Below are 17,572 nucleotides of genomic sequence, written 5' to 3'. Positions count from 1 at the left end.
ACAGGGGTAGGGGTGGGGGTGGTGGGTTTTTCTTTGCTGTTGCTGCTCCTAGAACTTCAGACAGATATAAAACATTCCTTGAATTCTCAAAGAAGGAATGTTCAATTCTCCCACTTATTCTAAGCTTTGCTTTTAGAAAAATATTTCTTCATTTCTAGTCTCCTTACAAATTCTAGGTGTATTTCCCTACCAGATTTAGGACATGGAAAATTTTGTTACTTGGAACAAGTGTTCCAAGTAAGAGACTCTCCTATTGACTTGACTTATGATTCTGCCATAGGTCATGAAGCAAAACCAATGAGGACTAAGAATATTTTTGACAAATATCAGTACTCTTTCAGGGCAGTATTCACCATCATCCAAGAAAGATTAATCCTTGAACTAAATGGAGCATTTCAATTTTCTTGACCAATATCCTCAGAAATCCATTCATTTTTTTCTTCCACTTCTAATGCCGTCTTTCTTTGTGTGCTCAGTTGTGTCTGACTCTTTGAGACTCCATGAATTGCGGCCTGCTGGGCTCCCTGGTCCATAGGATTCTCCAGGCAATGATACTGGAGTGGGTTGCCATTTCAACCTCCAGGGGATGTTCCCAACCCAGGGATCGAACCTGTGTCTCCTGTGGCCCCTGTATTGGTAGGCGGACTCTTTCCTACTAGCCACCTGGGAAGCCCTGCCTTCTTTCTTCATCTTCCCTCAAACCTTCTCTAAACTTAAATACACAGTTATTCCCCAGGAACCTGAAGGCACTGTGTTCTCCATGGCACAGTACCCCTGTTGTCATGCAGCTCAGTGGAGGACAATAAAGCCTTTACAGTTGCAGTTCCCAACCTTTTTGGTACCAGGGACCGATTCCATGGAAGACAATTTTTCTAGGGACCGGGGTGGGGGTAGGAAAGATTTGGGGACAATTCAAGCACATTACATTTATTGTGCACTTTATTTCTATTATTATTACATCAGCTCCACCTCAGATCATCAGGGATTAGATCCAGAGGTTGGGGACTCCTGTTCAAGAGGATAATGCTAAGGTCAGCTGGGGGAGGGGGCATCAGATATAGTCAGAAACCCAAAAGGGCTTCCTAACTCAATGGAAGAGCAATCTAATACCTTGGTTTGCAAAAAGCTATATACGGTCAAGTTTTTCATGGTTCAAAAGTGGGAGATGGTACGTGGTTACCTCAGACATTCACCTCCCTGCTTTGCTCACTTCCTCTCCCAGGTTCCAAGGGACATGTCGCTACTAGTGCTTACTCTTGCCTATTCCAATTTCATCTTCAACCTCTGCAATGCAATTATAGAATAAAATTTGGTCCTAGTACACAGAAAGAAGAGAGCTGGTCTACTTTAGTAAACTGTGATGGGCTTTAAGTTAAGTGATCTAAGGGCCCGTGGGCAAAAAAGAATTGAGACCATAGGCAGGTGCAATGTTAGTGACCAGAAGGTAGGCAACCTGGCAATGGTGATTTTTGAACCTATCTTTCTAAGTCATATCCAGTGTAGCCATATGTAACTATCTTCTTTAAAGCTTAGTTTGAAAGCTTCCAAAAAGATCCTTGAGATGCTACAGAAATAACAATGTGGTTTCTACTAGAGAAGAGAAATTATTTCATATTTTCTCATGCTCTTCCTATTTACAAAAAACAAGTAAACTTTCAACAGCTTATTGTATAAAGTATTGTGTCTCTATTATTTTATAATAATTAAGCTTTCTGACATCTCTATATTCAAAATCAAAGACGGGGCCATGGTCAATTTAAGCAAAATGAGGGGCTTTAAAATGCATGCAGGATAAACAGCCTTTCTCTCATCTCCATCATCTTGAAATTTCTCATCAAGATGACACTCTTAGTGTTTTGGGAGGACAGAGGAAAACAAAGTGAACATGTGAATAGGAATTGGCTACACTTCAATATGCTATTTTCTTCCAACTTTGACAAATCTAAACAAACACAAATTGTCTTTCAATCTACAAACACTTTCAAAATCCAAGGGCAATGTGGTGCAGAGAGATAACAACCTCCACTCAGACTGAATGGCTCCACGGAAACATTAGACGATCCATGCATCCAGAGAGAATGTGGAATAACTAATAAAGAGTCAAGAGAATTTTTATGTTGATAGAGAAGACGAAGGGAGGCTGAGGGAGAAGGCTAGATTTGATTCAAAATCCCATTTACACAGATTAGATAATACATAAATACAAGTCTCAGACTTTTTTTTTTTAAATGGTGCCTCTTAAACTCTATTGATAATTAGCAGTATACAGGAAAAATTAACTATTAAAGTAGCTATGCTTTCCATGTCCATTTTGTGCAGGAAAAGAAAAGGCTGACATAAAGCAAGGCACTATGTATACTTAGTTGAAGTCCCTTATCCAATCTGAACTGGCCACTAATCAGTTATCTGGGAGAAGTAGGTATGTGTGGCAGAAAGTGGCCTTCCAGCTTCAGTATCAGGCACACTGAAAACATTCAGTTGGCATGTTTTACAAAGGCAATGGAGAGCATCAGATAACCCTGTGAATCAAATAAGTGAGGCTGGTGAAGGGAGATCCTTTAATTTCAATAATATTCCTTCCTTCGGAAGATCCACAGTATGTCCCTCAGGCACCAGAAAGGCAAGAAAAGCGTCACAAGTCTTGGGGACACTGGTGGTTGAGCCACCTGTTTGCCTCCTGTCCTCTTACCACTGTCCTCTAGGACTTTAACCCCACACGTTGGCTCTTTTCCCCACCTAGGTCTCTTTGTTGCCCCTAAAGACCTTCATCTTACCTCCACATAGGACCGTGGATGGAGCCCCTTTACAAGATCTAGAACTCTGAAATTCTTTTCATCTAGTTTACTTTTTCATTTCCGTCTGCATTCTACCTTCACAAAGATACTACTTCTCCTCTGTTTCCTTCTCCTATCTTCTCGTTTTATCTCTTTCTCTAGTTCTTCCTCCTCCTGCTGAACCTGAGAGTAAAGAGTTACTAGAGACCTGCATCCCCATCTCGACTAGTGCTCTGAGGTACTGTCTCCCTAGGTGATCTCAGCATTGTCTCCCAGTTTCCACTATCAATCACCTCTGCGTGAATGAGGCAACCTATGCATTTTCTTCTGTTCTCCACTGCTCTCCACTATTGGTTTTCTTGTACTGGCTGTATCAAAGGCTCAAAATCAGCTTCTCAAGAACTAAACTCACTAGTTTTACCTCCTACGCCTACTCTTTCTCCTGACATCCTTCTTAATAACAATAATCATTTATGAGAGGGAGGAGATATACGTAAACCTGTGGATGATTCATGTTGATATATGGCAGAAACCAATACAATATTGTAAAGCAATTATCCTCCAATTAAAAATAAATAAATAAACACTTATGGAGTACTTCCTATATGGCCAGCATTGTTCCAAGTAATTTATGTGAGACAACTTTAATCCTCACAACGGTTCCATTTAGAAGATACTGTTGTTTGCCTAATTTTACAGATAAACTGAAATACATGGAGAAGTTGTTTATGACTATATATTTACTAAAAGTCAAGACCAGGGTGAAATTCTAGGCAGTCTAGCCCCAGAACTGGACACTGAATCATTATGCTGTACTACCTACCTTTCCTTAGCCAGATTTCAATTCTCTTCCATCTCCTGTCCAACCAAAGCCCATTGATTTCCTCTCTGCAAAGCCTCCCCCTTTGTCGACTGTCCCCATTCCCTGTCCTTATTACCTCTTATCCTTTTATCTAGACCTGTTCTATCGGCTTCCAGTTATCCTCTACTTGTCACCTTCCTAGGTCCACTATATCTGAATTTTTTTTAATGAAAATAGCTTTTTATTCTTTTGGATATGAAAATAACACATTCTCATTGCATCACAATATGATTAAAACAATTATATTGAAAAGGAACTAAAAAACCCAAATCATAATTTTGGAGAGATAACTTTCTGGAGTGGTAACTGTTGCCAGGATATTGATATGTATTTCAGATATTACTCTCTTCCTATGCATACATAGATGCACACTTTCTGAAATTCAAAAGCTGGATCATACTTACTTAATGATCTTACATTTTAATATTTCATTGATTACATTGCCAATTTTAAACACAAATATTAATGTACTAGTATTATGAAAGTATTAGCTTGCATTTCTCTAGTGACTGGTGATACTGAACATTTTTTTATAAATTCAATGGATACTGTATCCTCTCTTTTGTGATCTGCCTTTGTCCATATTTTCTAGCAGATTGTCAAATGTTTTCTTATTGACTTTTATGAGTTCTTATGTATTAAACATGTTAAATCTTTCTTATCATGTATATTGCAGAAAATTTTCTGAGTTGTTCCCCTTTTAATTTTATTTTAAGGTTAAGTTGCTGTTCTGTTATATAAAAGTTTAAAATCTATAGTAGTCATATATACATATACATATATATATACACACTTTTTTTTTCCCTTTTATGCTTTCTGTCTCTAGTGTTCTGTGGCCAGATTACTGTTCCTAAGCCTCAGTTCTGATCATGTGACCTCCACAATGATTAGTGGCTTCTATAGCCTATAGAAACCCAAACTCCTTGGCCAGTATATAAGTGCTCATTCTTGGTCAGGTCATATTTTGGCTTATTATTCCTGACTCCTTTCTTTCATATGATTTGCAGTCTGCTCAATCACAATAAACTACTATTCTGAAAATTTGTCTCATATTTCCCCAGTATTATAAATTAAATGAAAAAACATAAAAAGATTTTAATAGTGAATAGAGAAGGTCATTAAAACGATCCAACATCCTTGAAATTATATCTTGGAAATTTACAATTTTTCAAAAGCAGAGATAGAATACACTGGGTCTTTGTTTTAAGATTCTTGTGTGTTTGGGAGAAGGAGAGCTGAGGATGAGAACAAGGTCACTTGGGATAAGTCAGGATATTCTGCTACAATCTGAATGCATCCAAGTGATGTAACCTGGATCGTGAAGGCTGCCTACAGATGTTCCTCTTGGTTATCTGTTAGGGTGAGTGAACTAACAGTTATCTAAAGTTTACCTACTGACAGCTCTCAAACCCTGGGCTAATGCCATTCTTTCCATACGGAACGCCCTCTCTCAAACTCTCTCTCTTCATCTCAGCTGATATCAATCTTCAGCTCAACAGCAATCCCCAGTTTTGATGTCCAAGCAAAAAGCAAGTCAACACTTCCTTCTTACAATCCGCAGCATTTTAATAATCCCTCATGTCACTCATGGCATTCTGTCTTGCCTCAAGATTATCTGAGTACATTATCTCCTTGCCATACTGTAAATTCCCTAAGGGCACCTTGAAGTATACACCCAGTATCAAACAGAGGGCACTAGGTAGTCATCAGTCAGTTTGCTGAGTAAAGGAATTACCATGAAAATCAGATTAGTATCATATAATGGCAGCTACTATCTGGGGTGTGCTCCAAGAAGGCATTTGTGAAACTTCTTGGAGGGTCACATGGGTTGGGAACATAATTGATATCATTAGGTTAGGCTTCCTTTTCATTCTCAGCAGCTCTGCTCTATCAGCTCAACATTCACTTCAGTATTAGAATCTGGGCCAAGTCAACATGCCTGAGACCCAGTGTTTACTCTGGTAAATTCACTAAGCTCCCAAGGTCACATAGCTAAAATCTCAGTGCCGTCCACTGGTACCATCACTCCTGCATAAGTTTCCACAATGTGCCAGTACAGGATAAGGCTGCGACAGTCAGGATGCTTGGAGTTATAATTTACTCATTGTAATTGACAGCGGGTGATTTTGCTCGGAGGCTCAACGCAAAGGTATTTAACACTGAAGGAAGAAGACTGAGAGATCCTACCTGGATGTTAACATCAGCCCCGTTGTTTACTAATAGTTCAAGACACAGAGCACCGTGTGTGGAGGCAGCAGCAAAATGCAACGGGGTGAACCCGCTGTTGTTGGGCTGGTTCACATTAGCACCGTAGTCGGTCAGCTCGTTGACTACAGCATCCTGCCCATTGTAGCAGGCCAGGTGGAGGGCTGTGTTTCCATACACGTTGATTTCATCGATCTGCAAATGAGCCCAATATGGGTGATGAAAATCACTGGAGCCAATATACTCCCATTTCCCACCAAAAGCCTAATAGGTGTGCTGGAGAAAGGAAATATCCCTCTATCAGCGTGTGATTATTCAGAGCTTACTCTTGCCCCACGGTGGTCATCCCGGGAAGGCTTTAGCCTGGAGATAAAGACCAGCAAAACAGGAGAGTGACCAGGCTTCAACTTGTGGGAAGATATTTCTCAGCTAGGGAAAGGATAAAATGAAATGCAAACCTGTCTCAAAATGCCAGAGGAGAACTGAACCTGGGCAGCAAGAAAAGAGCTCGAAACTCAATGGTGAACGGAAGAGGGAAGCTTGGGGGTTGCTCAGAGAGCCGCCATGGGGCCTGAACTCAGAACCCTCAGGTTTGGCTCTGCTGTCTGACCCCTGACCAGGCCAAGTTCCGGTGTTTAGGCTGGGTATTTAGCCCCTCCCTCCCTCCTGCTTTCCCCAGACAGCCGTGACTCCTGCGTCTCACCACCACCATCTCAGTACTACAACTTAGTTTTCCTTCCCTCCAGGACAACCTCGTCACTGCTCCTGCCCTGCTACCCAAGGAGAATGGGGTCGAGTCAACTTCTCCAACTCAGCATGTTTGTCCCTGCCATTTACTCATTCATTTCTGCTTGGAAGCCTCAATTTAGAAGGTTCTAAAGGTGGGATGAGGAACCGTAGCCAGTGTTTAAAAATGACTGGTCAATATTTATCACATATGCTTAAATATTTCTCTATCTATGTTGATATAGAAAGTTAGCCCATTTCTCGTTTTCTACTACTTAGCATATGCCCTGATTGCCCTTCATCAGTTGCCCTTGTAAACTCAAAAAAAACAGGATGCTAAGAAATGAGGGGTTTTCCCCCTCTTGAATTAAAAGGCAAACAGGATTTCAGAACAACAGAAAACCCACAAATGTACCGTGGGACAATGCCTGAATCATAGCTCACCTCCACCCCCAGATTCAGAAGATGCTTGACAACATTGATCTGTCCGTTGGAGGCTGCGGCGTGCAGGGGCGTGTAGCCCTTCTTGTCCTTACACGTCACTTCTGCACCATGGTTAACGAGCAACGCCACAACGTCCAGGTGGCCTTTACAAAGAAAGCAGCAGAAAACACGGTCAACCTTCCTAGAACAATTTGACAATTCATTCCACCTGAGTTATCACCATCCTTGTTCATTGCCACCAGCATTTTCCTAAGCTATGTGTAAAAGCTGGTTCATGGCAAATAGCCAGCAAATATTCAGTGCGTACCTACTATCTGTCAGGTATCATGTAAATCCTGTGGGAAGATGATTCATATGTGAGCCTTCTCTTTAAGGAGATCCACGCTCGTTTACAGATAATGACAAAGTCCTAAAAATATGTTAGAACCAGAGACTAAAAAAAATTGTGTTAAAATGAAAACAATGCTTTTGAAACCAATTGCCATTCTTCACTGAAAAGTCTAACAATGACAAATTGGTCTGGAAAAACTAATGGAAAAAAATCAGTTAATCAGAACAACTCCATATGTTAAATCACATGAAACTGCTACTGTCTGACCCTTTTTTGAACCCACAAAAATGGCACCTTTATATGGTTCAACTTCAAAGTATTCTCATGAATTACTGACTAAATGGAAAACTAGTTTCAACTCCTGTTGGCATATTTTCAAGAATATTTTTCTTTGTGGTCTATTTTGCTACATATACAACGATAAATGTGTTTGACCTTTATTTCCTGACTAAAGATTGTTCAGTGCTTTAGGATCACTGCTCTAAACATTGTTGGTAACGGAAGGGTAGAAGATGAGTACTGGCTTCAGGGCCTAGAGAGACCGAGAGAGGGAGAGACAAAGAGAGGCTGGTCTTGGCTGGTGGTGATGCTATCTTAAGCTCTTTGTCCTGGTTTTGACCTTTCGTTCCCAAGGACAGTCATCTCTATATGTTTCCCTACTTGCATCCTGATGACACACAAAAATATAACTTAACTTCTTTTAGCAATTTTATACATGTTTTAAGTATATATCGGAGAAGGAAATGGCAACCCACTCCAGTACTCCTGCCTGGAGAATCCCATGGACAGAGGAGCCTGGCGGGCTACAGTTCACAGGGTCACAAAGAGTCAGACACAACTCAGTGATGAACACCTTTAGCTATATATCAGCAAAGAACAAACGCAAAAGGCCACGTTCTTTGAGTATAACGTCACACTAGCTTAATGTATGCTCTGCCTAAACATCATCTGGGAAACGATCACTGGCTCCAGTCCGGCAGGGACCATGTAGGCATCTAACCTGTTTCAATTAATTCAAAAGTCCATTTCACCTTGTAAAAAATGGTAATGCTTGAAAAATCTTAAAATTCTGTTTTTTAAACACCAAAATTCACTCAGACTCATCTATACCCACATAATTTATCTCAGCTCTGCCCCAATCCATTCTTTTTTTCCCTACAATTACCATTATTGTTTTTTATGATAATAAAAGGTCTGTAGGCTTGTTTAAAAGGATTAAGAAAGAGCAAAAATGTGTTAAAAGGGAACCAAAATCATCCATTTCCTTGAGATATTCAGTTAATATTTCAGTGTTTAATACATCCCAGACTGCTTTTTCAAGATTGTATTTACTTTAGAGATCTTTTTTACAAAAATGAGGTTGTATTATTTAAACTGTACTACTATATGATCTGTTTTCACTTAACATAGTCACACAATCTTTCTATGTCAAAAAAAAAAATACTGACATCATTGCTATAGTTACTCCATAGTGTCCCATTGTGTGGACCATCCATAATTTACCACACAATCTCCTGTGTTGTGACGGGCAGTCAGAGTGTTTATAACTTGGAGCTGGTAGAATTCTGTCTGCTTTCCTAATTGCAGGATGTTCTCCAATCAGAAACACAAAGGAAGGATCTTAGTTCTACATTTCCCACAAGTCCACACTGAAAATAAACTCTATGAGGGCTCTTATTTGTCAGTGGCACTAGTGCCAACACAAGTGATGAGAAAAGCACAGAAACATAATATCTTCCTTTGTCTTCTGCACCTGAGCCAGCAGAAACGAGGAGCAAGCCCCAGTTCTGTTGGCAGTGGAGTAACAGAATCACTCACAGTGACTCCAGTCACCTCTACATAACAACCAGGATGTTGTCCTTTCTTCCTTCCTTTCTGTTTCTTTCAAGAGTATTTATAAATAAAAAGACAAATGAAATTTTACATCCTTGCTTTGCTAGCCAGTCGTCCTTCTTTTTAAACACTTTATTTTGCTGCCATAAAAAGTTAACACAAGCACAATTTGTGCAGCTTTCCAACCCAGATTGAAATACATTCAATGAAGTTCATGTCATGATTCATCTCTCCTGCTCTTTGTAGGATAAATAAATCCCTGACGAAGCTACTGCCCAACTAGAGTGCTCTATGCGTGCACCCCAGTAAAAGGGACTGAATCTTAATTCAATTGGATCCGAAGCTTGAAAAGAAGTCAGGCTCACCCAAAAGAAAATCTACAGAGTCAGTGAGAGACTTGGAGCTTCATCAGTTCAGATTATCTGCACTTTGCTCTCCATTCATGGAACCCTTACCCATATAAGCTGCCCAGTGCAGAGCACGTCGATCCTTCTTGTCAAACGCATTGATGTTTGCCCCTTTAGCCAACAGTAAATTGACCATCTGAAAGATAACCAACAATGAAATCAAATGTATACTCTGTAATGGTAAGCAGTCCTCACCCTCAGCAGGTGATCTGAGCCAAATTAACATCCAATCTAAAGGCAGGTCAGAGATCTGAAGTTCCAAGTAGGAAGATACCTCAGCCAACCTGTGGCTTGGGTGTCAGAGGAAAAGACTGAGGTGTTGGCTACTTTTTCAATTTATTGTGGCTCTAAATTTAAAAACAGGCAACTGCCTAAGGTTTCTAAGGCCTCAATGGTGAAATTTAGGTTCCATGTGGGGCTAAGAGAGTCTGTGGGGAAGATTCTCATTTCAGTGCTGAGGACACTCACCTCCACATGGCCATTCAGAGCAGCATGGTGCAAGGCTGTGCGTCCCCCTCGGTCAGAGACATTGACGCTGCTCAGCAGGGGAATGATGACTTCTGCACACTTAACAGCCTTATTGGCTGCTGCCACGTGGAGTGGGGTCTGCCAGTTCTTGTCCCTTGCATTGACATCAGCTGAGTGCTTAATCAATACTTGTACTGCTTCCTATAATAAAAGCAGAGTTTACAGGGGTCACTGACAAATGTGCAATCAATCCTTACTGGGTATAAGATGCTTTACCAGATCCTCACAGGCTAGCTCAATGCAGACAACCAATGTCATATGGGATGAAGATAGAGTGGCACAGATAAACAGAGAGTCACTCTACCTTTTTCTTTTAGGCCAAGAGTGCCAGTGCCAAACCCAATAAACCTTCCAAAGGTCTCCTTTCAAAGTATAAGGTTTCCTTAGGCCAAAGAGACAATGACTAAAAATAAAGTAATGAATATTAAATATTCCTTGAGCCTATTTTAGTGTGAAATGTGTACATGCATTTTTTTATAAGCATTCACATGTATTTTTATTATATATTTATTTACTTTGGCCATGTGATGCAGAATGTGGTATCTGACCAGGGATCAAACTCATGCCCCCTGTTATTAGGACTGCAGTCTTAACCAGTGGATCACCAGGAAAGTCCCTGTACATGTATTATTAATATTCACTTACTATGTGAAAAACACTACTACAACTACGGAAGACTGAAGGAAACATTAATCAGGCTCTATGCTAAAAAATCCCCTGAAGGAGAAAATGGCAACCCACTCTAATATTCTTGCCTGAAAAATCACATGGACAGAGGAGCCTGGCAGGCTACAGTCCATGGGGTCACAAAGAGTTGCACATGATCAAGCACACACATATACAAACACATACACACACACCCTAAAAGCTAGGTGAGTAAACAATAAAAGAAAAGCTAGATCACAATATAAGTGTGAATATTTAAATAAGAGAAAAATAGTATTTTTATCAAATTTCATCTCATAAATTATTCAGATGGACAATTGTGATATGGGAAGAAAAGATTGGAACCTCTATTTAAATTTTATTTCTTTAAAAAGGAAAGCATTTTAACTGGTATTTAACTTCCAGGTAGATGTCTTGTGGTTGTTCAGTCCCTCAGATGTGTCTGATTCTTTGCAAACCCATGGACTGCAGCACACCAGACTTCCCTATCCTTCACTATCTCCCAGACTTTGCTCAAACTTGTGTCCATTAAGTTGATGATGCCATTGAACCATCTCATCTTCTGTTACCCCTTCTCTTCCTGCCCTCAGTCTTTCCCAGCATCAGGGTCTTTTCCAATGAGTCAGCTCTACACATCAGGAGGCCAAAGTACTAGAGCTTCAGATTCAGCATTAGTCCTTCCAATGAATATTCAGGGTTGATTTCCTTTAGGACTGACTGGTTTGATCTCCTTGCTGTCCAAGGGATTCTCAAGAGCCTTCTGCAGCACCACAATTTGAAAGGATAAATTCTTCAGTGCTTAGCCTTCTTAGAGTACACTGAAATACACAGTGATAGGACTTCCTTGATGGTCCAGTGGCAAGGACTCTGCACTCCCAATGCAGGGGGCCTGAGTTCCATCTCTGGTCAGGGAACTAGATCTCATATGCTGCAACTAAAGATTCTACATGTTGTAGCTAAAGATCCCACATGCCACAGTTAAGACCTGGTGTAACCAAATAAATATTATAAATAAAACTTTTTAAAAAACACACAGTGATGACCTACCAAGTCTATATACAGATTGTAATCTGTTCCTTAAACTAAAACACCCGAAGATGTTTAAGATTTATGCAAGGAATCCACAGATTAAAGATGATAATACCAACGCAATCATAAATCACGTGAAAGTCACAAAGCTGACACCTCTACTCTGAGTAAAAGTTTTCTATTACCACATTACAAGGTACAAGTAATGACAAATTTAATCAGATCTGACAAGAGCTTGGCCCAAACAGAGAAATCATCAGAAGTCTATTATCTATATGGTTATTTAAGACTATGACAAATGAAAAGCCTCTCCCTAAGTACATTACCTTGAAATATTAGCTAAGATAGTAGTTCTTACATATAATTTATAAATAAATGAAATGCATTCTCTGAGAACACATGCTGAAAGTTTTGCAGATACATGGCCAAAAGTGCTGGAGATAACCATTTCAAGGCAATACTATATTCTTTTCACACATTCACAGCAAAATAACAATACATACTGTCACTTTAATACCTTTGCCATGTATATTATTTTACTAGTACAGATTCCTGCTTTGCATATTATGTAAACTCAGGATAGACATTTTACAAATTTATAATTAAGGCCAATTCACAAGAAATTAGTTTTTTAAAGGTAACACAATGTGATTGCTCTTAGAGTAACTATGACTAGGAGAATGAGATATTACCTAGAAGAGGCCCTGCTTTTAAATGAATATTTAAGAATGATTTGCATTGTACACACAGCGATAGTTTAAGCAAAGAAAATATACATGCCAGTTATAGTTTTTACATAAATGCTTTTATAGTTTGTAGGGGAGGAAAGACTGTATTCTTAAGTAAACAATATTGCTAGAAATATTTTAATCACAGATATGTTTTGGTTTAGTTTTGTAAATAAAGTTTTACTAAAACACAGCTTCATTCATTTGTTTACATATTATCTATTTACTTTAAACTGTATAGAATTGAGTATTTGTGACAAAAACTACATGCAGCCATCAAAGCCTAAAAATATTTACTGTCTCTACTTCTGGGCTTCCCTGGTGGCTCAGCAGTAAAGAATCTGCCTGCAATGCAGGAGATGTGGATTGGATCTCTGTGTTGGGAAGATCCCCTGTAGAAGGAAATGGCATTATTGCCAAGAAGGAATTATTCTTCCCTGGGAAATCCCATGGACAGAGGAGCCTGGTGGGCTACAGTCCGTGTGGTTGCAAAGAGTCAGACATGACTTAGTGACTAAACAACAACAATCTCCCCCTTCACTGAAAAAGTTTGCAGACCACCTGGCCTAGCTCCCTGTTTGAATTATCACAGAGTACAAATAATCAAATCTGCTTAAAATAAAATTTTATTATTTACTGGCACAAAAAAATACTGTGTTAAGTTCAAATAGTCTTGTGAAGGAGGGCAGGTCCTATGTCAACATTCATAGTTCTCTGAATACTCATAGGCCTCAGCCCCTGCTATGCAGTGGTAGGTCTACAGTGAGTTTTGTGGGGAAGGGGCCAAACACACTTTCATCACTCTGCCTAATAGAGTGAGAAGCCTTTAGAGCTTGGCAGAAAGGCAGAGATGAGGACAGACTGAAGAGAGGACATGGCCCCGCAACCTTGGGCAGAGGTGTACATCTGGGTGGGAACAGAGTAAACAAGCCAAGAGGGAAGAGAAGAAACCCAATGAAAGCATCAGGTGCAGGCTTGTGGACCCAGGCAGCCAAAACTTGTATCTCCAGGAATTCTGTGGAATCGTTTGGCGAATATTAGACTTTGTACAAGGTATGGTATGTAGTTTCTAGTCAGTCATATCTGTTTAGAAGGCTAGGTGCCCCGACCAACAACTGGGTTATACCTAAAAAGTTAGAAAAGGAAAAAGTTAATGTTCATTGATGAGACAGGAAAAAAAAAAAAAAGAAGAATTGGGTTGAGACTAATATATTTCCTTTCATGTGAACTTTAGGTAATTTTCACATGAGTGCTCATTTTACGTTGATCAAGACCATCCCCGAGAAAAAGTGATCAAGACCATCCCCAAGAAAAAGAAATGCAAAAAGGCAAAATGGTTGTCTGAGGAGGCCTTGCAGTTGTGAAAAGGGGAGAAGCTAAAGGCAAAGGAGAAAAGGAAAGATATACCCATTTGAATGCAGAATTCCAAAGAATAGCAAAGAGCGATAAGAAAGCCTTCCTGAGTAATCAGTGCAAAGAAATAGAGGTAAGCAATAGAATGGGAAGGACTAGAGATTGCATCAAGAAAATTAGAGATATCAAGGGAACATTTCATGCAAAGATGGACACAATAAAGGACAGAAACAGTATGGACCTAACAGAAGCAGAAAATATTAAAAAGAGGTGACAAGAATATACAGAAGAACTATACAAAAAAGATCTTCACAAGCCAGATAATCACCATGGTGTGATCACTCACCTAGAGCCAGACATCCTGGAATGTGAAGTCAAGTGGGTCTTCGGAAGCATCACTACGAACAAAGCTAGTGGAGGTGATGGGATTCCAAAAGATGATGCTGTCAAAGTGCTGCACTCAATATGCCAGCAAATTTGGAAAACTCAGCAGTGGCCACAGGACTGGATAAGGTCAGTTTTCATTCCAACCCCACAGAAAGGCAATGCCAAAGAATGTTCAAACTACCACACGATTGCACTCATCTCACACCCTAGTAAGTAATGCTCAAAATTCTCCAAACCACGCTTCAACAGTATGTGAACCATGAACTTCCAGATGTTCAAGCTGGATTTAGAAAAGACAGAGGAACCAGAGATGAAATTGTGAACATCCGCTGGATCACAGAAAAAGCAGGAGCGTTCCAGAAAAACATCTACTTCTGTTTTATTGACTACGCCAAAGCTTTGACTGTCTGGATCACAACAAACTGTGGAAAATTCTTAATGAGATGGGAATACCAGACCACCTTACCTGCCTCCTGAGAAACCTGTATGCAGGTCCAGAAGCAACAGTTAGAACCAGACATGGAACAACAGACTGGTTCCAAATAGGAAAAGGATTATATCAAGGCTGTATATTGTCACCCTGCTTATTTAACTTATATGCAGTGTACATCATGAGAAACGCTGGGCTGGAAGAAGCACAAGCTGGAATCAAGACTGCTGGGAGAAATATCAATAACCTCAGATACGCAGATGACACCACCATTATGGCAGAAAATGAAGGAAAACTAAAGAGCCTCTTGATGAAATTGAAAGAGGAATGAAAAAGCTGGCTTAGAGCACAACATTCAAAAAACTAAGATCATGGCATCCAGTCCCATGACTTCATGGCAAATAGATGGGGAAATAATGGAAACAATGCAGACTTTATTTTCTTGGGCTCCAAAATCACTGCAGATGGTGACTGCAGCCATGAAATTAAAAGATGTTGCTCCTTGAAAGAAAAGCTATAACCAACCAAGACAGCATATTAAAAAGCAGAGACATTACTTTGCCAACCAAGGTCTGTCTAGTCAAAGCTATGGTTTTTCCTGTAGTCTCGTATGGATGTGAGTGTTGGTCTATAAAGAAAGCTGAGCACTGAAGAATTGATGCTTTTGAACCATGGTATTGGAAAAGACTCTTGAGAGTCCCTTGGACTGCAAGGAGATCCAACCAGTCAATCCTAAAGGAAGTCAGTCCTGAATATTCATCAGAAGGACTGATGCTGAAGCTCCAATACTTTGGCCACCTGATGTGAAGAACTGACTCATTGGAAAAGACCCTGATGCTGGGAAAGATTAAAGAGAGGAGGAGAAGGGAACGACAGAGGATGAGATGGTTGGATGGCATCACCAACTGGATGGACATGAGTTTGCGCAAGCTCTGGGAGTTGGTGATGGACAGGGAAGCCTGTCCTACTGCAGATGATGGGGTCGCGAAGAGTCGGACAAGACTGGGCGACTGAACTGACTGACTTTTGTACCAACACTCACTTTCACAGCTCAAGGACACCTAGAATAACCATTACATTTATTTCTTCACTTTCATGAAATGTTTCAACTTTGATGTTTTTAATTTTTTAAAATATCTACCAAGGTAATGAATTGCAGTTTCACCTTACTTGACAAGAAGGGACTCTATCAAGGAATGCTCAGTTATACAAAGGAGGGGTTCTTAGTTGATTTCCAAGGATTAACCCTTTTTATTGGAAAAGACCATTGGGAAAGACCCTGATGCTGGAAAAGATTGAGGGCAAGAGGAGAAGAGGGCAGCAGAGGATGAGATAGTTAGATAGCATCACTGACTGAATGGACATGAGTTTGAGCAAACTCAAGGAGACAGTGAAGGACAGGGAAGCCTGGTGTGCTGTAGTTCATGGGGTCGCAAAGAGTTGGACATGACTTAGCTACTGAACAACGTTTTTCTAAAATGAAACCGCAAGTAGTATAAAATGGTTATGGAATCAAGTGCCCAGAGATACAGGATACAGAATTAGAAAAGGCCTCAAGGGTCATCTGGACTGACCCTCATTTGACAGGCAGCTTCATTTTATAGTCATGATGGCTAAAGATGGTTTGCCAGCCTGGCTGTCTTAAGGGCTCCTGAACTTTCTCCTAGCTCAGACCATACTCAGTGGACAGTATCAGGCAAGTACCCTGACATAAATACTCTTAAATGTTAATTCTCCCGTAGCTATTTATGTTTTAAATTCTGAAGTTTTAGCCTGCAAAAATGGATACATGCATTTAATAGAAATGTAAATACTTTGGCCACCTCATGCGACGAGTTGATTCACTGGAAGAGACTCTGATGCTGGGAAAGGTTGGGGCGGGAGGAGAAGGGGACGACGGAGAATGAGATGGCTGGATGGCATCACCGACTCGATGGACATGAGTTTGAGTGAACTCCGGGAGTTGGTGATGGACAGGGAGGCCTGGCGTGCTGTGGTTCATGGGGTTGCAAAGAGTCGGACATGACTGAGCGACTGAACTGAACCGAACTGAAAGTAATATTTTCACAAAAATGAAGCTTTGATTTAAAAAGACTACAATTCCTTTTTTTAAAGTTGCATTTTTATTTCAAAAATTTTAGCTTGAAACCATTTTACCTTGAAGAGGAAGTAATTCTATAGTTACTGAGGGAATCTATGATTTTTGTAATCCAAAGAAGTCTTTTTCCTGTATTACCCACTGGCTAAAAAATTATAGCTAGGAGTTTGCTCTGACAGAAATTTACTAGGTGAAAAAGAAGCTATGTGGAGAATGGGAAGCTGAACGCTTTCTGAACCAAGAAAGGATACTTAAACAGTACTTCTCAAACTAGTTGCGGTGAAGGACAAGTTTTTTTTAATTATTTCAAATTCTTCATGCATAATTAGTAGAATAACAAAATGAAAAAAAAGACAAAGATACTAATTATAAACTCAGTTAATTTCTTATTAAGTTTAACAGTCATGAAATTACTCTATCAAATTTTTCTAAGTGTCTGAATGCTCACTCAGGTCACCACAGAAAAGACAAAATCTCAGACTAGTCACAAGCCACACTGTGAGTGGTGCTGCTTCAAAGCCTTGGTTTCTTTTTTAATGAACAAGAATGTATAAGGATGCTGGCATTCCTCCTGAGTGGAACACTCAGCCTTAGGACTGTAGGCCTTGTTGGATGACACTCCATGGTAGCCTCTCCTATTTGAGATACAGAAATAGCAAACAGAGGGAGGAACTGTCACGGGATATCACACAGGAGTGAACTGGAGATGGCATCTACAGTCACTTTATTTCTACTTTTTATGACTTTCTCCTTTTACAAAAGGTCGCTTCA

General features: G+C 40.0%; 1 protein-coding gene across 3 annotated transcripts in view; it reads right to left on the bottom strand.

The window, feature by feature from the left end:
* ANKRD44 (ankyrin repeat domain 44) overlaps positions 1 to 17,572 on the bottom strand; it is a 320,963-nt gene that overhangs the window by 108,664 nt on the left and 194,727 nt on the right. For all 3 annotated transcript variants that reach the window (XM_055398457.2, XM_055398458.2, XM_088828639.1), the window contains exons 5-8: positions 10,051 to 10,251; positions 9,631 to 9,718; positions 7,012 to 7,154; positions 5,824 to 6,036 (exon numbers count right to left, since the gene is read on the bottom strand). In XM_055398457.2, the coding sequence (XP_055254432.1) occupies positions 5,824 to 6,036; positions 7,012 to 7,154; positions 9,631 to 9,718; positions 10,051 to 10,251 (645 nt within the window). The remainder of the gene's footprint in view (positions 1 to 5,823; positions 6,037 to 7,011; positions 7,155 to 9,630; positions 9,719 to 10,050; positions 10,252 to 17,572) is intronic.

Source organism: Moschus berezovskii, chromosome 2 (assembly GCF_049115385.1).
Source record: "Moschus berezovskii isolate FMDL1 chromosome 2, NW_MosBer_1.0, whole genome shotgun sequence".
NCBI lineage: Eukaryota > Metazoa > Chordata > Mammalia > Artiodactyla > Moschidae > Moschus > Moschus berezovskii.
This window is presented reverse-complemented; position numbering and strand designations above follow the sequence as displayed.